Source organism: Lytechinus variegatus, chromosome 2, assembly GCF_018143015.1.
Source record: "Lytechinus variegatus isolate NC3 chromosome 2, Lvar_3.0, whole genome shotgun sequence".
Taxonomy (NCBI): domain Eukaryota; kingdom Metazoa; phylum Echinodermata; class Echinoidea; order Temnopleuroida; family Toxopneustidae; genus Lytechinus; species Lytechinus variegatus.
This window is the reverse complement of record NC_054741.1, coordinates 67,021,417-67,046,556: the sequence shown is the minus strand read 5'-3', so window position 1 is coordinate 67,046,556 and position 25,140 is coordinate 67,021,417. Positions and strand designations below refer to the sequence as shown.

Below are 25,140 nucleotides of genomic sequence, written 5' to 3'. Positions count from 1 at the left end.
ATGAATATCGTTGACCACAAGAAAGAATCACCAGTCGTACTTAACTTACGAACAGCTTTATGAAACACCCACCTGAGAGACGAATGCATCATCTTTGGATGCTATAATGAAATCCACCCCAAAGTTCATGCTTTCTTCTACAATTGACATAGATTCTCTATCTCTGTCACCACATGGGCTGAATGGGCAAATTGTCATTTGCTTTTACACTGTACTCGGTCTAATACACATCTAGTCTACCTAACTGTTATTTTGTCTATTACCCAGTTGGAGTAATTTCCATTTTGTCTACTTATCACTTTTTACACTGTCAAATGAAAATTGGTTCATTACCTATTTATCTAACCGTTACATGAGAGAGGTGTTAGACAAAGTGGATATAGGACAAATTGGGTCAGATGCATAAAAAGTAGCAATTGCTTCAAGCACATGCAAATGCTAGCCAAGCAAAAGATCATGCCTCAGCAACTGCTTTATTTTGTATGCATAACAACTAGCTTATGCTGAAAACCTGTTCTTACCTTCATAAAGCAATTGCTAGTGGTTTGAACAATAGCAACGTCACTAACATGACTCACAGAACAAGTGCTGGACTTAAGTGCAAAGGTGTGACAGTGCAAAAATACAGCTTCTCTTTGTAACATCTTTGACTTTACTTGGTGTCAAAGTATTCCTTTAACTTGTTTCTAATTAATAAATTTATATAGTTTTCATTCATTTTACATATTCAAGTACACCTTGGGGTTCTCTCTCACGTGCATAAACTTGAAAATAAAAATGTGAAAGCTCTAATCAAGCAAATATCTCAAGCTGCTCTGACGGAGCTTGAAAAAACCCAAGCAAATGGTTAAACGCACAAGTAAAATGTTTGCTTTATGCATACACTTTTTTGGCAATAGCTTAATCGTCAAGCAAATCCTACCAGACAGCAATTGCTTGAGCTAACTAGCAAAATCCTAGCAAAAGCAATTTCTACTTTTTATGCATCTGACCCAATATGTAGAGCATAAATGAAATTAAACAAGATGGGAAGGGCTTAATGGCAATTAGACCAAATGGTTAGCACATTTACATGAACTGGTTGAAGACGAAGAAGGATTAGATCATGCGGGAAGAGACCAAACAGGTGCAGACCAATCAGCAATTTACCCACAGATACTGAAGAGTAGTAAGCTTGCTGATGTGTTCCCTTTTCAAATGATGATGGGTCCAGAGATACTATCAAAGAGCATTTGTCCTGAAAATTAGAAGAACATTTGATATTGGTTGAGCTACATGTATATATTAGCATGATTTTTACAGAAGTATTTTTCATCATTTTTGTCTAGATACACTGTGCAATAGGACACTTCATCAAATATTGCAGAGAAAAGCAATATTTTCTTGTTACAAGGCATCAAATGGATGGATCTTCAACTGCACTTATGCAGTAAAAAAAATTATGCCTGCCTCCACCATTGATATAACAAAAAATATTTTGCACTTCTAATGTATGAAATTTGTAAATCAAAACATTTGTGACCTTTGACCTTGTGCTCCCTAAATCTAATAAGATCATTTGCTCACTGCCTTACTATTCATGCTGTCCTAACAAACTTCCCAGTTTATTAAAGTTCACAGCATGATTATTGGCATGTTTAATTAGAGAAGTTACAGGAAAATAAAATTAACATTTTAAACATACCCACTGAGGTCAAAGAAGCATAATGCATGAATGGACTCAGTAGCAGTCAAGCAAAAAATGACCATTTGGTTTAATTCCATCTCATTTTAATTGTTTTTTTTTTGCCATTTTGTAAATTTGGATTGTGAAACCAATTGATTTGAGGGGTTACAGCCTCTTCATTATTGACATGTGCTGAGTAAAGATTATTGAAGCTAGCCTGTGTCAAAATTTTGTACATTTTGAATGAGTGGAATTTGTGAAGTGCGCTTGTAAAGTTTGAGAAGTTTCTTTTGGAGACCAGTTAATTCACGCCTGTCAAACTATTAGGCTGGCCTAGTATTAACCTTGCCTATTTAGGCTGGCCTGAATGATCTTAAAGGGAAAGGGGTATCAAATAACATTTTTAAAATCTCTTCCACAATATAAAACAAACTTCCTTACTCACCAGAAGACCAATGTTTAGTTCTGTTGAGGAGGCAGAGGGCTACACTATGTGAAGAGAGCTTTGCGCGCCTTTTCTTTCATAGATACATCTTCCGTCTTCATTTCAAACTCTGTTGCGTAGATGGTTTCAACATAGTTACCAATAACATCACTGACTTCATTAGTGATATCAAGAATGATGTCTTCTACCAGGTCATCTGCAATCCTGCAAAGAAAATAACACACAATAAACAATTCATCAAATTTCATTATTATTATTATTTGTTTGGCATCTTCTGTGCCTGGGAAGATATAACTGATTGGGGGGAGTGCAGGTGGACCACTACACCGGGGTTTCCCCCTGCTCTTATACAAATAGTGCAGTGGGTTCTTAACGTGTAAAGGTGGTGACTCTCCTCTACACGAGACATCCATTTAACGTCCTATCCGAGAGACAGAGTGTTTTCCATTGTAACATAGCCTGCATCTATGAAACATGGGAGAGACATTTACACACAATGCACTGGCTTCAGTCATCCGCCCCGGTTGGACTCCGACCCGCGATCTTTGGTTTGACGGGCAGACGCATAAGTGACTGAGTCAACAACGCTCTCTTCAAAGGCCTTTTAATTTCAGACACTATTGCCACTTGTGATAGAGAGCAACATGTGATTGGTATCATCATATCATTTAGAAGTCATCCCAACTTGCATCACTGTATATCTATACTGAAGGAAACAGTAAACCTTCCTTTTCTTTTTTATAGATATTTTATATGTGGAAAAAAAAGGGGGGGGAGAACACTGTTTGCTTTCAGGCAATTAGACACATCCTTGGTTACTTACATGCCGTCTTCCTTCAGCTGCTCTTTTGCAAAGAATACTGGTTCTTGTGGAAATGGTGTTTAGTCCAATCACCTTCTCCAATCATCATACTTTATTATTATCAATTATGTCTTTAGATATATTCACTTAAATGCATTTAACATTAAAGACTTTAGAGGTCTTGTTGAAATAAAATCCTGAACTTTGTTGTGTGTTGTACTTGGTATAATTCACATTGATCAAATAACATCTCAGCTCAGAAAAAAAAATCAAATTTGTGCAGACAATTTCAAGTTATCTGTAACTAAAAAATAATTCAATTATATGATAATATTAGGATAGTGTTCCCTGATCATTTTCATTTTTTAAAGCACCATAATTTATGATTTCCAGGTGCAATTTTTTTAACAGGGCTTCATTTTTACAACACACAAGTAGCAAGTAAAAATCAAATAAACATCAACCAATGTCTTTAGGATTGAAGTGTCAAATATTTCAGAGCAGGAGTTACCAATCTGCAAAAAATACTTACTTTTCAACTAGCTTCCATGGATCAAACGTGCCATAATTGAAATGGGAGGTGAGCTTTAGATGGGTTTCAAATGCCTCTCTACCCTCATGCACCCCTGTCACCATGCTGCCTGGGGCTGATAATGGGATACCATCACCTTCCCTACGGCTACCATGAATCCTTTCCGAGGGTTGCTCTGTTTCCTGGTCATTCGGGATAGAGTTAACATTGATAGGTTGCCCAGCTGTTTCTAGATGGATAGAATCGTTGGATGGCTGTACAATCCTCAATTCCTCTTCATGGACAGGGTTGTGCAACTCAGACAGACGATCAAAGCCATTACTTCTATTCTGGTTGCCAGAGTGTTGAGTATTGGTGAATACGATACTGTGTTGCAGAGGGGCACTATTCAACCTTTAGCAGAAAAAGAAAATTAATGAAAGTGAAATCTTTTTCTTTTGCCAGATGATATTTTCATATTTCCTTTCTAAAGAAAGAAAAATTTGTTAATGATTAATGATTTTAAAGAAATTCATTTATTTACAATTTATTTTTTTGAAGTTATTGCAATATGCATAAAATTCAAACTACATTAAGACAAATCTAGATCTTGTAATATGTTTAATATCTTTTAAATTCTCTCTTGAATAAATCATAGAAAATTTTAGATGACTGAAAGCTAGATCTTTCTTATATTTCATCCTCTCCGATTCCTCTTTCTAAGCAACATCTACTGCAAGCTGAAGGATAAACCTTAACCTTGTCCACAGATGGGAGCAGTCACAGTGACTCAAATTCACAAAGGTGGTTTTTAAAACCATTGGTTGAACCCATGGTTTATGCATATTTCCTGTATAAATTACACTTATTTAGAAAGTTTATTAAAAAACGTCCAATGCTGATGCGCGCTTTTGTCACAGTGCGCCAAATTGATGCCTGTTGCCATAGTTAATTACACTATTTTATTCACTGTCTACTGTTTGAAGAACGGACTCATGAATAAAATAGCGTGGATAACCAAGGAAGCCATGGTTATCCACGCTATTTATTACTGACCCGTAAAAACAACAGTTATGCCACTTGCTTCAAGTCTGGAATATGATCATCAGCACAACAATTATGCCACTGAGAAAGGCATACTGGTAATAAAGACAATGATCTATTATCATACTTCAAAATATTTAGCTAATAGCATCAATGCATGCATATTATTTTAGAACTAAATAAAGCTATAAACAAACCAAAAATTTAGCTTATAAAGTAGAGATATCGTAATTCCCCATATTAAATCTTGAAGATTATGTGACAGGATAAAGGGTGTACCAAGTTTGGTTAAATTGGAGAGATATATGACCAAGATCTTAGGGTTGCTCAATCAGCCCCCTCCCCAGTCTTATGGGGTGTCAAATACTATTTGACATAACCCACCTTTCCATTCGCTGGGCATCATCAAGTAGGGATCCCATCGTATTAATTTCATTTACCCTGGACTCATGACCTTCATTTGACTTTGAAACTTGAGGGTCATGGTACTTCACTTGCTTCCACCGTTGTCGTATTCTTTCTTCTTCCATCTAAAAAAATGACACCAAGTAGAAAAACAGCACAATAACAATGACCAATGAGAGCAAATCGTGAAATCACAAAGTCAGTGAAATAGAAAGCTGTGGATGAAAGAGCCACAGAGTACAATTTTTTTAGCATACTAGTACTGCAATTCAAAAGTCAAGATGCAAATTTCCACAATTCAAAATTCACAATATGCCACCTGACCCTACAAGGACACGTTTATTTAAACATATAAAAGAAAGAAACTGGTGACACACTATTACGAAACATTTATGTTCGGGGAATATTTAAAGATGTGTGCATGCAATCCATACTGCAATGATTTGATTGTTGACCTGTTACCTGAAATACTGACGACTGGCAACACCAAGTCAGAGGAATAAGTATACCAAAATGCATATAAATCCCAAATTTCAAAGTAGAAAGCTTAGAAGCAGTTGTGGTTGAGAATAATTGGCCCCGACCTTTCCCCCTTAGCATTCTCATATTAATAATTCTTTACAAATTACATAAAGAATCTTGGCTATAAGTATCATACTTCTATTTTCATACTGCTCTTACTTGCTACACATATTTACCGCCAGCAAATACCTTTCAACACCTACAGATAATTCAACTGGAACTAGGTGGTTCAAGTACAAAGCATGTGGCAAGTACCCAAGTCAGAAACCAATGGGTTACTCACACCAGGGGCCTGTTGCAGAAAGAGTTGCGACCAAACGCAACTAAAAAAATCTACGCAACTTGATTTTCAATCAATGAAGCACCCGTATTCGGGACTTGCGCTTGATATTTTGACTTGCATTTAAATGCAACCCTTTCTGCAACAGGCCCCAGGTGGTGATAGACCAGGCAATTATTAAACATCAAACTAACAATGAAATTCATTTATGATTTTCAATCTGTCAATATTGAATAAAAGGTTCTTACCTCCATGTATTCTAGTTCTTGCATGAGATTCTCAAATGTTGGGGTACTGTCTGCGATCTGGTTCTGTCCTGGTAACATTGTATCATGATTTAGCCTCTCAAACTCCTGCACTACATCTTCTAAGACATCATCTACTAAGAGCGTCAAGACTTTGTCCTTCATATCCTGAAAATAATTGCAAAGGACTACAAAGTTGTATAAAATCAAATTTTTGATTTTTTTAAATCTGACATGTATGGAAAGTTGGAAGTTCAATGTCATGTATTCAGACATTTTGAGTCTGGTCTCAAAAGATGCAAAGGATTTATAAAAAAAGTCATGAAATGCTTTTTTTTTTTGGGGGGGGGCTTTACTTGAGTGGCTGAACAAGGCCAAGAATCATAGGGTAAAGAGTAACAAAATTGTCTAAAAAAGAAAAGCAGGCATTCAAAAGTTTCCACTTACATGGAATCTTCAGTAAATTGTTTAGAGAATCCCACCAATCAAATTGTGATTCCAAGTTCCTTTCCATGAAAAAGGAGAAAATTGGCATTCAGTATGTCCAACACAAAGAGTATCGAACATCAGATTGAAAAAAGGCAAGATTGTTGTTGGGAGAGCAAACAATGCTTTTCATTTGTAATATATGAATATGCATGATAATCCGGGACTTCCCACTTCACCATCATGTAGGGGAAGGCGGGGTAAGTTGAGCATAGGGGCAAGTTGAGCCACCAGCCCCAGGCCAATAATGAATGAGTCAGACATTGTGGTGGTGTCATGTATTGATGACCCATAGCATAACCCTAACCCCACCACATTGTTTTCCACTTTGAAACAAAAAGTAGTTTTTTTAGAGGGAAAAGTATGAATTTCAGCCAAAAAAGTAAAAAAGGGTGTGAAATAGATAAGTGCTTCATACACACACACGTCTTTGAACATAGTAAAGACATGATAACAACATTGTTAGTCCAGGTATGGATCTTCATTCTTATTATAGTCTTTTATATGATGGATGCATAATAAATGTGTGGATACAAAATTATCGCACTAAGTTAGGACTGGGGTAAGTTGAGCCAAACAGCATGGGGCAAGTTGAGCCATGGTAATTCTTATGGTAATGTATCTTAAAAACAAACAAACCATAAAAATCGATTGAAATGCAGGCTGAAAGGAGCAAATTTACATGACTACTCTTTTCCTTTTAAAGGATGTTAGTATTTATAGAGAATTAGCAAGTGAAAAGACTTTAAACAAAAAATTGACATGCTGGTTCTCCCCCCATACATTTTGTACGTAGTTTTTGTGGCTCAACTTACCCCAGACAGTGGCACAACTTACCCCATATATGGGGCAAGTTGAGCCATTTGACATCGGTTTTTTCAAAGGTCACGATGACTTTCAGTGTGGGGGTAGAAAGTTATATGTAGATGAAAAACATTTCCCAAGAATCAAATTTAAAGGCAAGGTACTTATTTCTACAATAGTACTAGTCATATCAATTCTAACATGCAAAATGCAAAAAGTGTCACAACTTACCCCGCCTTCCCCTACAGTATACATTATATCATGAATAAAAGGCATTGTGTTTTGTGCATGTGTGCTCTCTCGACGACATCAATGATCTCGCCAATTTCAAACTGCTTTTTGAATTGGACATTCTGGATGCTCATTTTTCATTATTTATCTTCATGGAAAAGAAACTGGAATCAAAATTTTGATGAAGGGAGCCTCTCGATAGTTTACTAAAAATCCATGTTTATAAGTTGAAACATTCTCTTTGATTTCTTTTCTTTTTGTAAATTTTTACCCAGTAATTCTTGACCCTGGTCATGTGCACGAGCTCTGCCCTGGTGGAGCACCCTGAGGTATTTTGGGCTGCTCTGTACTTTGCAGAAATATTTACCGTATGTTGAGTTGCGGATTCTATAGAAGGTGGAAAGCATGAGTCTTGGGTACTTCGCGGTTTAAAAGATTTCATCCTTGAACTATTTCCACTGGCTTCACTCTCAGCACTTGATTTATAGGCATGAGATGCACTCCCTTCTTGGGTTAGCCTTGCACCAGCATTTTCCTCACCCCTGTGTCCTGCGGAATGGCTATGATATTCCTCTTTGTGCTGTGACACATGTTCTCCGATATCACTGATTCTTGTCCTGCATGATTTATCACCCAGAGATTCCTTGGAGTAAACTAAATCACTAGTGCCATGTGAGGGAGCCCTAACATGCTTGGAAAGCCTCATCCTCATTTCCTCATCTCTGTCACCTGAAGAATCACTGTGATATTCCTGTTCTTGTTGTAACCTTCTCTCTTCATAATCAATGGTCCTTTCTCTACCTTCTTGAGACTCCACGTTGGAAGCTACATGTAAATCACTATCACCATGTGAGGGAGCCCTAACATGCTTTGATAAGCGAACTCTATGAAAGCTTTGAGGGGATCCCGGCGGTGCCCATGATGGTTTAACCTCTCCTTTCGATAAAGTCCTTGACCTTTCCCTTCTAACCACATCTCCTGCAGGTATGGCCTTGGAGGTTGATGACTTGGTGGGCTTAGTGAAGTGCATGGACCCTTCTACTGGTTCATGTAACTCCTTGTTATGATGCTGTTTTGGAAAATTTTGTTGAATAGACGATGAGTAAAAATACTATTATATTACCATTTCAAACTGTGAATAAATGGAAATAAGATTTTTACATGAATCTGAAGTAAGTTACTTTTTGCGATTCAAAGCTGAATTTTTATATCTTTCTTTCCCCAGTGAGAAACAGTGAATTTGTAAACGATTTTCACTAATCTGGAAAAGGGCTGATTAATTGGTAATCACAGCCTCCCGGCACCACAGCCAGGGATTATCATCCCACCATGATCTAATCTTAATGGAAAACATAAAAAGCAAAAGATGGGTTTACCTGGGATATAAGCATGCATACTTCACAAGTTACCTCTCATTAACTTTACTAAGAAGAAAATTCTAATTAATTTTCATATAAATTTTGAAAAATCTAACCTTTGTACCCTTGCCAATCCCTCCATCCCCTGTAGAAAATTTGTGGCTAAAATGTATAAGCTAGAAATATGACTTAGGCTCCCCCCCTGGTTATGTTCAATGCAATTGTAAATGAATATCATGTACTGAAAATGACTACTTACCCTTGCTCTAACAGACATTGGAAGGATAACACTGCTACTTTGAATATGTTTTCTTTCCTTCCTCTGTTGTCTTGATTTCCTGACCTCAGGCCTTTCAACACGATTTGGTTTAGCTCTCATAAGAGACTCTAATCCCGCTCTTAACATTGCTGTTCTATCTGGAGAGCTTTTCACATCTACAGATTCAGTACCTATTCAATACAAATAAAATTTGTATTAGAATACAAAAATTTGTAATTTATATTAAATGACACACATATCAGGGATGAAATTAATCCAAGGCCACTTTTTTTAATACTTTTTTTCTCATTTGTGATGTAATATAGTGATGTGCCAAAACATATACAGGGCTAGCCATAAAGATATCAAAGGTTAAGGCAAGATATATGCATGCACCCAAAGGGATGATGAACCCAGTTTCTACTCCCATGGGTAACCCATGGCACAAGATGTCAGTGCAAGTGTTACTCCACAAAAAAAAAATTATAATTCATTCATGTATTAACAACAGGTCTCATGCCAAAATAATTTTAAGAGATTTAGAGATGGACCAATTATGGAACCTCATTGACAAAATCATCTAAATCCATAGTATTGAAGTAAAATCTTCACCCCTAATAGTAAGCCTGACCACTCCCGAATTGACAAAAATTTAATTAGGCCACTGTCTTTTTTTCAACCCCAGGTCTTTACCAGGTCATTAATTATCTGTGACCTTTGACCTTGATAACCCCTAAATAATCAGAGTACACATAATTCAAATTTAAAGTAGATGAATTAAATATATTTAAAAACAATTTGTTCCATTTGTATAGCCTAGCTCCACTATAAATACACACTGCTGCGCTTGATACTTGTTGGTATCATTACCCCAGCTGTAGCTGAGTATAGGCGCTAAAGCTTTAAAGGAATTTCTTCCTACTGGGAACCCATTCACCTGGGATTAAGCTGGGCTTCAAACCCACATCCCTCTTATGGAAAGACGAGAGTCGTAACCACTAGACCATGACATCCCCACATGGAATATTACCACAGGAATGAGACCTCCCCACACACACAAAAAAAATGCTTCTGATGACTACTTCAATTTTAAGCAGAGGTATGTAAAAATAAAAAATTCCTAGTTCATCTACTTGGTCTGATTGCCCTAAACTATTTTGCCTGATTTCCCGTCATCTTATATCCACTTGGTCCAAGACCATTTAATTAATACAGTATCTAACTGGTCAATTGTTGTGACGAAGTGTAAAATAATTGGTAGACACAGTGGAACCTAATCCAGTTTGGACCCTGTTAAACGGAGACTTACCCTTACCCAAAGCCAACATAGAGGGATATTTACAAACTCGTTAAACACTGCATTCATCCTTTTCAAAATTTCAACAGTTGAGAATGGGTGATGGCGAGTATAGGTTCTGTCTTGGGGAATTTTTTAGTGTTCATCTATATCTGCTGGCTTTGCAAAAGTTAGCATTTGGGCCTCTAACAGGGGTCAAACTGGACTACATGTAGACAATCTGGGCATAATCCTAAATGAAAATCAGACTCAGTTGGTATGTGACCTATTTAAGTGTAGAGCAGGCAGCAATTATCCAGCTAAACTAGTAGTAAACAAAACAGGTTTTGTATACTTGGTATTAGATTATATGAGAGAGAAACTGCTTGTAGAAATGCCCACCCCCTCCCCAATGTGAATATAAACCCTGGCTACATACGTTTTGATGTGTTCATCTGATCCATGTAAGTTTGAAGTTCCCTTTTTAGTCTTGCAATCTCTTGCTTCTGCTGCAAGTTGATATTCCTGAGGGTTGAATTTGGTTTCGACAGAGAATCTTCCTTGGTCAAACCCCGTTTTGCCTCTCTTTCAATATTACATGGCTGATCGTGTGATAACAGAACAAGTCCAGGAAGCCCATTTGAAGGTGTTTGTGTTTTCAGCGACTTCTTCTGGGCATCGTTATTTGACTTCTTATGAGCATTGGTATTTGACTTCTTGGAGAGGCGGTCGTGTGGTCTGTGTTGCGATTTACTGGTTTTCTCAACTTCCTTCTTCTTTTTACCTAAATTCTTTCGTGGCTTTGCCAATTCTCCTTTCTCTTGAACCTGCTGCCTGTGGTGTTGTTTCTGCTCTTGTATCTTGTTCTTCATATCCCGTCTTGCAAGCTGCATAGCGAAAGCTATCTTTTCTTTGGAGATAACATTGAACACGACTGGTTGCTCTGAGCGTTCACCAGTAACTTCTGGCTTTGTCTGTTTGCTTCCAGCAAGACGCTCAATGATAACCGGGCCTGGATTGTGGAACTTGGTAACCATGTTCTGGGGGTTGCACGGAATACCCAGATTGAAAAGTAATTGGTTTTGTTGTGCCATTGTTAGTGCTTGATGAAAGATCCTTGTCTGCTTTGTCTCCACAACTTATTTTTCATGTTAACTGGAAAGTGAATGAAAAAAAAGTTAAATAAAATAACAACTTTCATTTTATTTTGAATGCAATAACTTTGAAAATTTTCAGATTTGAATTAATAAACATTTTAGTTGTAAATACAAATAGATCTAATTTACAAATAAAATGTAAATAACATGCAAATAATTATTAGTGTTGGTCTATATAATTGTATTACAATCAGCGCCTGATAGAGCCTAACTTGGTTAGTTAGAATAGCTAACCTCGCACTAACGTTAGCACTGTGATTGATGATCGTGACATGCGACTAGGCCTGAGTCATTTTGTAAACCGGTGTTCGACAGCTTTGATTTGATCAAACATCGATGCATCAATTTTTTGGAAATGAAATACAAATGTTTCACATCAAGGTCTAAATTCATATGGTTATTGTTCAATTATTTCGATGAAATAATGTTCTATGGTCATATTTTTAATGAAAGCAAGGTTTATTATAGTCATAATTTTCCTCTATAGATAAATTTTTAACTAGTTTGATTAAAGCACATTGCGCATGCGCTATCAATGACGATAAATTCCATTCATTAAATTCGTCGTACAAAAATTATATCAGCACAAACAAATTAGTAAAACTCGAACTAGGATTAAAATAAACTTCAAATTAATGGCCTAAAGGCAGTTCATATTTTCCCCCACATTTCTTTTTTCACACGTGCACACTCATTTTTTTTCAATGCACCGAATTTGCAAAATCAGCAACACCACCACGGTACTCGATGACATCGATTTGGAAATTGATTCGACTCAGCCTCAGTGGCACAGCTCAGGTTTACATGCAACCACTTATTCTCTGTTTGATAGTAGTCCATCTCAAGACCAAAATCCAATTGAAACCAGTTGGATTTCCAACTGGTTTCAATTGTTTTCAATTGGTTTTAACTGGTTTCAATTGGTTTTAACTGGAATATAACAATTTTAATTGAAACCAATTGGAACCAGTCAGGCAACTGGAAATCCTAACTGGAACCAGTTGGGTAACTGGAAATCCTAACGGGACCCAGTTGGGTAACTGGAAATGACTTCTAACTGGAACCAGTTGGGTAACTGAAAATGACTTCTAACTGGAAAGTTGTTAACTGGAAATGACTTGTAATTCCTTTCTTCAAGCTACATGTACACTGACTGCCTCCTTCAATCCTGAAGATTCTTGCAGTATTGTAGTACCATGGGCCGTCAGCTGTAATACACCGGGTGAATACCCTTCTCTTTGATGAATAGTGTCTTGGTTTTAAGTGCATAGGTTGTGACTCTCCTATACACGGGACCAACATTTGCATCCTTTCCGATGGACGGGTTGTTTTCCAACTGCATTCACACCCACACTTAAAACATCGGTGAGGCACGCTAACACACAACACTAATACACAACGCTAGCATCAGTTGGATAACTGGAAATCCTAACTGGATCCAGTTGGGTAACTGGAAATCTTAAATGGATCCAGTTGGGTAACTGGAAATGACTTCCAATTGGTTTCCAATTAAATTGGAATATTTTTCCAGTTACCCAACTAGATCCAATTGAAACCAGTTGATTTGCATCTGCCAATGTGTACAGATTAATGTATTGTGTGATTCATCATCATTTACAATGTATCATTTCATTCTCAAGTATATTAAAGACTACAATTTTAAAGGACAAGTCCACCATAACAAAAACTTGATTTGAATAAAAAGAGAAAAATTCAACAACCATAACACTGAAAATTTCATCAAAATCGGATGTAAAATAAGAAACTTATGGCATTTTAAAGTTTCGCTTATTTTCAACAAAATAGTTATATGAACGAGCCAGTTACATCCAAATGAGAGAGTTGATGACATCACTCACTCACTATTTCTTTTGTATTTTATTATATGAAATATTTTTATTTTCTCATCATTGCCATGTGAAATGAAGTTTCATTCCTCCCTGAACACGTGGAATTCCATTATTTTATTAAACATTTTGTGCTTCAGGCAAGGAGGTCCTAATTGTCAAATTCGTAAAAATTGAAATTTGGTATAATTCAAACAATAAAAAACAAAAGAAATTGTGAGTGACATCATCGACTCTCTCATTTGGATGTAACTGGCTCGTTCATATAACTATTTTGTTGAAAATAAGTGAAAGTTTGAAATGTCATAACTTTCTTATTTTACATCCGATTTTGATGAAATTTTCAGCATTGTGCTTGTCTGATTTTCTCTATTGATTCAAATGAACATTTCTCTGAGGTGGACTTGACCTTTAACAGATTAAAAGATAATTAGTACACCAATTACTGTTTCCAAATTACATCAAATACAAATACATATATTCAAAGCTCTTCCATATAAATAAATATATACATGCATGTATGAGAGTCTAAATTTTTATCAATGCCCTGTATTAATAGACATATAACAATGTTTCTGTGTTGGCATGAGCAATGGTTGGTACAATTTGTAACTAATTATTAAAGTTCATTCCAACTGGAAGATCCAACTGGTTCCAGTTGAAACCAGTTGCCTCCAATTGGTTTAACACTGTCAGATTCCATTGCAGCTAATCATCATATATTTCGACTCTTTAGTAAATTTGATCCTTTTACTTATTTTTTTTCTCAATCAAAAATAGGGATTGAAAAATGAGAATTTTCTTGCCATATTACCTTCTACCAATAGAGGGAGTACACAAAAATATGTCAAAAATTCAAGTTTTTGAGTGCTCTGGTGAATACAAAAATTTACCAAAATTAATTAAAAAAGTTACTAATGAAAAATACATTGCAAATGTATGGAAATTAGCATTTTTGTTCACCTAAGTATTAATTTAATTTTTGAAAATGATACTTAGGTGTGTGTTGTGTACTGCATTGGCATACCATAGTAGAAATGCCACAAGATTTTTTTTATTCTCAGAAAAAGTATATCGATGTGACCATTCATTTTGAGGCCTATGACTTGCTCTACACTACATGTAGGTTTTTTTAATCTTGAATATGCAACATTCCACCAAAAATTTTGAAGATTTTTACAAAAGTGATTGGTACATGGAGATACTGATAAAATGTGTATGTCATGACCATTCATTCTGAATCTTATGGGATGCTCTACATTTTTAAAGTATGTTTTTTAAAATTATCTTAAATATATGCAAATTAATGCATATTTAATTATGTGCAATTTGCATGATTTCTCATCAATTTTATGAAGAATTTCTCAGTGATGAGTTGACATGGATTAGTCTTTTTTTATACATACAAAGTAATGTACACTTTATAACTCCATCATTTTTATAATTCAAATATGTTCTAGAAATTATAAAACACATATTTCTGTTAATGCAAATCATATGCATAAATCAATGCGTGTCTCAGATGTCACAATAAATATAAAGTGCCAAATATATGCTGCAGTAGCACACTTTTTTTTTAGGTGTGTATGTGAATGGATGGGAATTGGTGCCTGAATTTATGTGTAACATCTGAGCATTTTTTTGAGGTGAGCCAGGTAATTTTTTTTTGCCCCTCCCCTTCCCTCTAATCTGATCATGTTTTCTTGCCAAGCAGGAAACAAAATAAATTAAGGAGGGGGGAGATGGGATGATTTCTCCCCTGAAATTATTATATATTATTATATTTTAGTTGATTCTTTCAGTGACATCAACATTGACAAACAGCAAATAAATATGATGTGGAAGAGGTTCATCATGTTGAAGGATTGAGTAGAATAAATAATAATTTGTCTCACGATGTATTAAATGTAGTTGGAAAGCAATGTTTCGTCTGCAAGCTGTTAGACCTCGTCACGCAATGAGCAAGTTGGTTGGTTCGTTTTAGAGATGGTGGTGCTATTCCATCAATATCTAGGCCAGGCTATGCGAGAGGGGTTTTTCTCCCTCTCCTGTAGAGCTTCGTTGTCCTTTTGGTTCTGCTACTTAGTTGCACTGTGTGTGAGATAGATTCACTTTGGAGAAGATAGTGCACTTTTAATATCATTAAACATTATTATATTAATACATCATTAGTTGTTACATTTGTGCTGTCTTTTTCTCTTCATGTGTCTGAATGTAAGTTAATTGGTTTTAGTAATGTGTCTAATTGCAAATTCAAGCGCTCCTGCATATACAATATTTCTCAATACTTATTTCTTGGAGGATTGATACAACAGATCGAAGAGGGATTTACATCATGGTAAACATATCATGAATATCTCCATGGAATCTCCAGCCCCTCGCTTAAGCATGGGGCCGGCTGCACGCTATTGTCTGGCTCCACTCGGGTGTGGCTGCGCTGTGATTGGCCGATGCTGCCGGCCAATCAGCATCTGCGCTGGTGAGGGCGCCGCACGTTGTGAGCGATCTTGCATAACAACTTTAACGTTGACCTGAAAATGACCTCTGACTGCAGCATAACATGCAGGTCCCCGAAGTCCATCTACCATCCAAGTTTGGTTGAAAAGTGACTTAAGGTAGAGATAGGTGTCATAAGAGAGCCTTGCATGTAAGTAAACTTTAACGATGACCTGAAAATGACCTTTGAACTCACCATGTGACCTCCGACTGCAGCATAACATGCAAATTCCCAAGTCCATCTACTATCTAAGTTTGGTTGAAAAGCGACTTACAGTTGTGGAGTTATGTCATTAGGTTTGTGATGGACGGACGACATTTGGATCCCTAAGTCTCGCCTTCACATCCGGTGGGCGAGACAAAATTACTATTATGGGATGCTGACTGTGATATAGGCTGAAAGATGGCTTCGAACGAAGCTAAGATGATGAAATTTATTTTTTCCCCAAAATTGTATTTTGCTGTTCATAGTTATGAACATTAAAAGCCTTCTAATTAGTAATTACATTCCTAATCAGGACGATATTATAAAATTCCTTGGTAGCAAGCTCCCATATAACATTCAGAAAAAAGGCAAGATAATGTACATTGGCATTGATAAAGTATACTGATAGAGCATATAATGTATGGTAAATGTAGGTGAATGCCTTACAAATGATTACTGGGCAATCCCTTCTTGGGGTGGAGTAGAAGAATGATTATGCATTGTAGGATGATCAAAACAAATTTTTCATCCAGATTGATTTTGCCAAATATGTCACTGCCAAGAACCAGTTCTAATGAGATGCAAAATACTGGACACACAATCACGAAGTGACCATGTTCACTGTGTGTGGCTTGGAAAAGAATGGCATTCATTCTTTTTTCAGTTGCCTCTGATTAACTTACCCTCAACAGTATGTAGTGAACTTTTCAGGAAAAAAAAAATCTGAGATGGCTGGGAGTAGTTTTATGCTTCACAGATGTGGTTACATTTTTCAGATGCTACTGCCTAATAATTTAACCGATATCTTCCGTGTAACTCTCCTTGCATCGGAACATTGGAAATTCTTAGCAACAATCCATGGTCAGGGACCAGAATCTGGCATTGGCGAACAAGTGTAGCGAGCAGTAAAGTAATGAGTGGAAAATATGAAGTGAGATCTATAATTTGCAGATGCTGCAAGGGCCACATGCCAAAAACATCATACCGTATGGGCACTAGTATTCAACCTGGCATAATTCAAAGATTTTGACATATTCCCCCAAATATTTAGAAATAGTTAATTTATCTTAATTTCATACCTTTGTTATTTCCAGGGTAATCTGTTGTCGGTATTTTCTTTATCAATCTGTCGACTGTATGCGCGGAGGATCGAATTATACTTTTGCATTGAATGGCACTAGTATTCAACCTAGTGAGGATAGGTAGCAAATCTCAAAAGGGTTTAGATTGCTAAATTAGATCTAGATCTATGTACGTCTCTGGCTTTGATTAATTCCGTTTGGTTTCATCTCAAATGGTCTAGTCCATAGTTGCATGGGACAAGGGCAGATTGAGAGACAGGGCCATCTTTCATCACTAGGTTGAATACTAGTGCCAACGGATTGAATACTAGTGCCAAAAACTATCGCCTTATAATGCGATCGCCCGCGCACACGGTCGACTGGTTGAAGAAAAAAAAAGGTAAATTCTTTATTTCTATAAATTTGAGGAAACTCTCCAAACAGGTTGAATACTAGTGCCCTTACGGTACTAAATCTTGATACAAATGACGTAGTGGATTTTGACAAAGATATTCAAAATGTCCTAATTAGCACCTAACCAATACTGTTCTCCACCCCTATGCAATGGATGTTCAGAAACATGCAAAGTCAGCATCATAGCTAGATCCTGGGGTAATGGTTGGATATACGATGAACATGTCTACATCCTAGGCTGCTATGTCACATATATCTTTTATCGATACGAAAGATAATTCATATCGGATAAATTTTCATTTTTTATATGAATGATAATATTTCTATAAAAGATATTAAATAAAAAATCATGGCCTCAGAAAACCACCTCAGGTAATGAATGTTCAGAATATGACATATGATCATCAAATCACTGCAGTTTCTTAGTGTCACATTTGGGAAATACATCTGTCCGGAAGATATTGACTTTATACTCAGATCTGCTATAATTGCAGTCCTCAGTGAGCCACATATAGACAGAAAAATAATCCTTACCTTTAAAGAGAATCAGATAATCAATATACTATTTAAGAACTAATTCATGCTTTGTTGTCCACAACATTCTTTCAAAATGTGGATGTCAACACTATTTTCATGTGGTTTCAGCACTGTTTCGTGTTTTCAGTACATTTATTGAACAACCAAATAGAAAGTATTAAAAAAAGTAAAAAATAAAGAAAAATTGGGGCGAAAAAGTGTCTACCAGTAACCTGGAAATAAGGATTAATACGAAGAGAAACAAAAACTCTTTACTTTGATTTCCTCAAATTTAGTCCAATTTAGCACTCGATAACCCCTATTATGGAGGATTGATGGTGTTCTCCTTTTTTATTTATTCTATGCTGTACAAAGTTTATGTGCCACACAAGTGATTTGAAAGCCCTGTTTGTAGGATTTTTATTTCTACGGCGAGTAATACCCCCATTACACCAACGCTACGTCCATGCAGTTCTCGCTACGTCAAAGAAAAATTGCCCTGACGCAGTGGGAACTGCTGCAGAGTACTGAGAGCATAGAGAGAACTGTTATTGACGTGGCAATGTCCCGCGTAGCGGAAGCGCCGTCTAAACCAAGCGTAGTTTTTTTTTTTGACCCTTCTGAGTAATTTTTTTCTCATTCAGAAATGTTTGATTATCTCAGAGAAGTTAATAGATCAAGTTGGCCAGTTTGGGGGGTATAATAGACAATTATACCAAGCTACAAAATTAGGTTATTGATATGTCATGGTGAAGTCCCTTTTTTGTGCTGTAAGCTTTAATATAAACGTCAAATGGGCCACCGGGGTTAGTTGGAACAAAATTGAAGGGGCTAGTTGGAACATGTTCCAACTTACCCCAAACATGATTATGAATGAAAACATTGGATATGAGAAAAAAGCAAAGAATTTCACACTCTTCAAAACATATATGCCATGCTTGTTTTGTTTATCAGTTAGGTCTGAGTGTGCATTTAAGGCCTATTGTAGGCACCTAATGCAATGTTAACCCTTATCAAAAGGGGGGGTCAAATTGAGCCCCCCTCAAGAAATTTTGTCACTACGCCATCGCACAAATTTTTTTGACTACACTGCTCGCTGACTTTTTACTTTCAAGTCTTGCATTTGAGACCAAATATGCGATACCTCTGTGCGCGATTTTTAAAATTATACAACAAATTGTAGGTGCATGTTCGGACCCAAAATTGTTAAAAAACATGATTCCATGTACAAGGTCAATGCAAATTGTGTTCTTCAACCAAGTCATAAATGTATGATAATTTTTTACTTTTGCTGGTTCAAATAGATTCATTTTCTGCTATTTATGATCGCAAAAGACTCTTGACAAAGTCCATCGGAAAAAATAAAGTTTGAAAAAACAAAAATACAAATAAAAAAATACATAAGAAATCACATTTTTTGATAGATATTTTTTATTAATGTGAAAATTGATACTCTCACCAAAAATTAGCATTCTACTAGCTTAATAGAGTTAAAGGCAAAAAACATTAAAAAAAATATTCGGGAAAATTTTATATGCTTATTTGCATAATCATGAAAAAAATATAACCTATCAATTTTTGTCTTATAAATTTGATGCAGGACATGAAATTGCTGATACACTTAATTGCATGTAAACCCAAACGCACCCAAATATGCAGAATTCTACTACACAGTCTGCTTGCATGAGTGGCTGTATAATAGAAAACATAAAGTTCAACGAATCCAGACTTAAATATTTTGAACTTGAATAAGATAAAGCAAATAGGCCCAAACCATGTAATATTACACTTATTTATAAGTAGTTTTAGTATAATTCATAATTGACCATGCAGTGTTCCAACTTACCCAATACCATGTTCCAACTTACTCCATGCAGTGTTCCAACTTACCCCAATATGGGGGTAAGTTGGAACGTTTGTGATGTCTTGTTCAAGGTGGATTTTTTTCAGTAACCATAATAGAATTTAAAATTGTATGGGGTAAACTTGAAGCCCCGAGATATATGCTTCAAGCTGATATACAGTTTCTCAAATAAAATCTATTTTGATTTTACAGCCATTTTTGTCAAAAATCTTCCAACTAACCCAGGTCTCCCCTATATGTTTTGGTTAAGGAACATCCGGATCCTAAAACATACATTTGGGACAATTTTTACAAGCAGAAACTTTGTTTCCAATTCCAAAGCCGATATATAGTGATTTTTTATGAGGCCACCATCAATTACAAGCTTAACCGCTCGCGATGGCGGTCTCCTACGTTCACTTGTTATAGTTCCTTTTTTAAAATTAAAATGTGAAGTATACATGTATATGCCCACACCATTTTTTCTAATCTATTATGTTTAAATTGTATACATTATGGATTATTTTGTATATTACAAGCAATGTATATATTTTTGATAATGTATTGTGAAGACAGAAATAAAAATAAAACAAACAAACAATTCAAATCCGAATTTGTAAGAGTGAAATATGCTCAGATGTATTGCCTGCCGTGATTGCCTTCATGCACTCTTGCTTAACACGAACTGAATGAATGATACTGCACATGAGTTGTAGAGAGAAGGGGGCAGTTTAGGGCGTTAGTGCAGTGCAACGCCAGATTTTCAGCCCTTGCAAAATCAGGGAATGTACATGTAACTTCAGCCACTGGCGTATAAATGGGGGTGGGGATCGGGGGTTCCTCCAAGTGTTTCACAGCCAAGAAAAAAGGAGAAAAGGAAAGAGAAGGAAAGAAAAGGAAAAGGAAAGAGTGGAATATTGTATCATTTTTTCAATATGTCAAAATAGATTTTTTTGTTGAAAAGTTCAACATTTTTGCTTCAGCTGCCATACCTAGCCCCCTCATTTTTTTTTTACTCATTGCACCACTTGCTTTAGCCAATAGATCTGGTGCAGAACAGTCTGAAATAGTGGTATCATTGGTATGTTGTGAAAAAGTCACTAATCATTTTTCTTTTAATAAATATTGTTTATTTTGTTGGCATTTGTATTTCTTCTGTTGACATTAATTAGAGTCCCTCAGGGCAATTTAAAAGGCCTCATATTCCTAAACTTCTGGGAGGCTCTGCCCCCTTTGACCCCCGCCAGGGACCTCTGGACCCCCTCCACAATATGTTGGTTGTTTGCGTAATGGATAGTGGAGCATTACAGATTCTCAACAATAAATGTGGAGCTTCAAAAAAAGCAATCAAGAATGGCTGCTTTAGAATATCTTTTAAACTACCATCTACACAAATTTTTGACTAAATATGCATATATATTTGATCACATGCTGTCCTCAGTTTTTGTAAAATTTCTGATGTGTACATGTATGGCTGCAGATCATGTAATTCAGTTACAATGAGTATTAATGATTATTTTGGGCCTTTGCATAATTCTTTTCATCAATACAGGAGGGAAAAGTGGCTAATAAATCCTAATACCCCTGAAATTAAAAATGAACTAAAATATAATTACCACTGATCCCTAATATTTTGCAAAATTTTTTTATGCATGGTATAGCCACTTTATTCCATTCTCCTACACTTTAAGGAGCAAGCCCAATAGGCTCATAATTCACAGGACATCATCTCCCAGACAGAAATTAACTAACATTCTTACAAATACCCCCCAAAAAAAGAAGAAAAAAAAGAAACATAATCTGACGGGGCGTTCCGTTCTCCTACATTTTATGGGGCAAGCCCAGTAGGCTCATAATTTACAAGACACCATTTCCAAGATAGAAATTAACTTCATTTTTACATATATGAAAAAAAAAACTTCATCTGACTGGGCCCTCAGTTCTCCTACAATTCAAGGGACAAGCCTAGTAGGCTCATAATTCACAGGACACCATCTCCCAGATAGAAACTCACTTCATTCATACATATACGAAAAAAAAATCTGACTGGGCTTTCCGTTCTCCCACAATTTAAGGGAAAAGTCCAGTAGGCTCATAATTCACAGGACACCATCTCCCAGACAGAAATTAACTACATTCTTTCAAATACTACAAAAAAAAAAAATTAATTTGACTGGGCGTTCCATTCTCTTACAATTTAAAGGGCATGCCCAGTAAGCTAATAATTCACAGGACACCATCTCCCAGACAGAAATTAACTACATTCGTACAAATACCCCCCAAAAAAGAAGAAAAAAAAGGAAAATATAATCTGACTGGGTGTTCTGTTCTCCTACACTTTAAGGAGCAAGCCGAGGAGGCTCATAATTCACAGGACACCATCTCCCAGACAGAAATTAACTACATTCTTACAAATACCAAAAAAAAAAAACCTTCATCTGACTGGGCATTCCGTTCTCCTACACTTTAAGGGGCAAGCCCGGTAGGCTCATAATTCACAGGATGCCATCTCCCAGACAGAAATTAGCATAAAAATTGTTCTGGTCAAAATTTCAAAATTCTGTGTAGAAGTTTGGTGAACCTCATGAAGCTCTACCAGATGGAAGCAAAAAAATCAAAATCGGTCAACAAATAAAGAAGAAGTAGCATTTTTTGTGAATTTTGAAAAATGCACATAAATTAGCATATTTAATGAATTTCAAAATTCTGTGTACGATTTTTGAATGCCCCACATAGTGCTATCATATAAAGCAAACAGAAATGAAATCGGACTTGAAATGGGGAAGTAGTAGCATTTTGAAATTGTGGACGGACGACACGCCGCGGCATAAGCTCCTCTTGCCCTTCGGGCCGGATGAGCTAAAAATTAATCTGACTGGGTGTTCCGTTCTCCTACACTTTAAGGGGCAAGCCCAGGAGGCTCATAATTTACAGGATACCATCTCCAACACAGAAATCAACTACATACATTCTTACAAATACCAAAAAAAAAGCAGAAAAAAAAGGGAAATATAATCTGACTGGGCATTCCATTCTCCTACACTTAAAGGGGCAAGACCAGTAGGCTCATAATTCACAGGAAACTTTCTCCCAGATAGAAATTAAAGGTCAAGTCCACCTCAGAAAAATGTTGATTTGAATCAATAGAGATAAATCAGACAAGCACAATGCTGAAAATTTCATCAAAATCGGATGTAAAATAAGAAAGTTATGACATTTCAAAGTTTCGCTTATTTTCAACAAAATAGTTATATGAACGAGCCAGTTACATCCAAATGAGAGAGTCGATGATGTCACTCACTCACTATTTTTGTTTTTTATTGTTTGAATTATACAATATTTCAATTTTTACAAATTTGACAATTAGGACCTCCTTGCCTGAAGCACAAAATGTTAAAATAATGGAATTCCACGTGTTTAGGGAGGAATGAAACTTCATTTTACATGACAATGACGAGAAAATAAAAATATTTCATATTTCATATAATAAAATACAAAAGAAATAGTGAGTGATGTCATCAACTCTCTCATTTGGATGTAACTGGCTCATTCATATAACTATTGTGTTGAAAATAAGCGGAACTTTGAAATGCCATAACTTTCTTATTTTACATCCGATTTTGGTAAAATTTTCAGTGTTGTGCTTGTTGAATTTCACTCTTTTTATTCAAATTAAGTTTTTGTTGAGGTGGACTTGTCCTTTAACTTCATTCTTACATATATGAAAAAAAAAAATTTGACTGGACGTTCTGTTCTCCTACAATTCAAGGGGCAAGCACAGTAGGCTCACGATTCACAGGACACCATCTCCCAGAGAAAAATTAACTACATTCTTAGAAACACCACAAAAAAAGAAGAAAAAAAAAAAAATTAATCTGACTGGGCGTTGCATTCTCCTATACTTTAAAAGGCATGCCCAGTAGGCTCATAATTCACAGGACACAATTTCCCAGATAGAAATTAACTTCATTCTAATACATATATACGAGATAAAAAATCTGACTGGGCATTCCATTCTCCTACACTTTAAGGGGCAAGCCCAGTAGGCTCATAAATCACAGGACACCATCTCCCAGACAGAAATTAACTACATTCTTACAAATACCAAAAAAAAAACTTAATCTGACTGGGCGTTCCGTTCTCCTACAATTTAAGGGGCAAGCCCAGTAGGCTCATAATTCACAGGACGCCATCTCCCAGACAGAAATTAACTACATTCTTACAAATACCAAAAAAAAAATAATAATCTGACTAGGCGTTCCGTTCGAATACACAAATTAACTTCATTCTTACAAAAACAAAACAAATAATAAGAAAAAACATAATCTGACTGGGTGTTCCGTTCTCCTACACTTTAAGGGGCAAGCCCAGTAGGCTCATAATTCACAGGACACCGTCTCCCAGATAGACATTAACTTCATTCTTACATATATGGAAACAAAATTTTGACTGGGTGTTCCATTCTCCTACAATTTAACGGGCAAGCCCAGTATCTAGACTCATAATTCACAGGACACCATCTCCCAGAGAAAAATCAACTACATTCTTACAAACACCACAAAAAAGAAAAAAAAACATAATCTGACTGGGCTTTCCATTCTGCTACACTTTAAGGGGCAAGCCCAATACATGTAGGTTCATAATTCACAGGACACCATCTCCCAGATAGAAATTAACTTCATTCTTACATATATGGAAAAACAAACTGACTGGGCATTCCGTTCTCCTACAATTTAAGGGGCAAGCCCAGTAGGCTCATAATTTACAGGACACCATCTCCCATACAAAAATTAACTACATTCATACAAATACCCCCCCAAAAAGAGGAAGAAAAAAAAGAAAACATAATCTGACTGGGTGTTACATTCTCCTACACTTTAAGGAGCAAGCCCTGGAGGCTCATAATTCACAGGACACAAATAGCAATTAACTTCATTCTTACATATACGAAAAAAAAAACAAATCTGGGCGCTCCGTTCTCCTACACTTTAAGTGGCAAGCCCAGTAGGCTCATAATTCACAGGACACCATCTCCCAGACAGAAATTAACTTAATTCTAATACAAATACGGAAAAATAAACTTAATCTGACTGGGCAATCCGTTCTCCTACAAATTAAGGGGCAAGCCAAGTAGGCTCATAATTCACAGGACAACATCTCCCAGACAGAAATTAACTACATTCTTACAAATACCAAAAAAAAAAGTTAATCTGACTAGGCGTTCCGTTCACTTTAAGGGGCAAGCCCAGTAGGCTCATAATTCAAAG

At 36.2% G+C, this 25,140-nt stretch overlaps 1 protein-coding gene across 1 annotated transcript; it reads right to left on the bottom strand.

The window, feature by feature from the left end:
- LOC121408726 (protein moonraker-like) lies at positions 1 to 11,497 on the bottom strand. The gene is made up of 8 exons (XM_041600335.1): positions 10,774 to 11,497; positions 9,059 to 9,249; positions 7,809 to 8,510; positions 5,924 to 6,088; positions 4,853 to 4,998; positions 3,446 to 3,838; positions 2,112 to 2,315; positions 1 to 1,237 (listed from the first exon to the last, which is right to left on the bottom strand). The coding sequence occupies exons 1-7, from the start codon at positions 11,426 to 11,428 to the stop codon at positions 2,156 to 2,158; spliced, it is 2,412 nt and encodes an 803-aa protein (XP_041456269.1). The 5' UTR covers positions 11,429 to 11,497; the 3' UTR covers positions 1 to 1,237; positions 2,112 to 2,155.
- Between the last annotated feature and the right edge of the window lie 13,643 nt (positions 11,498 to 25,140).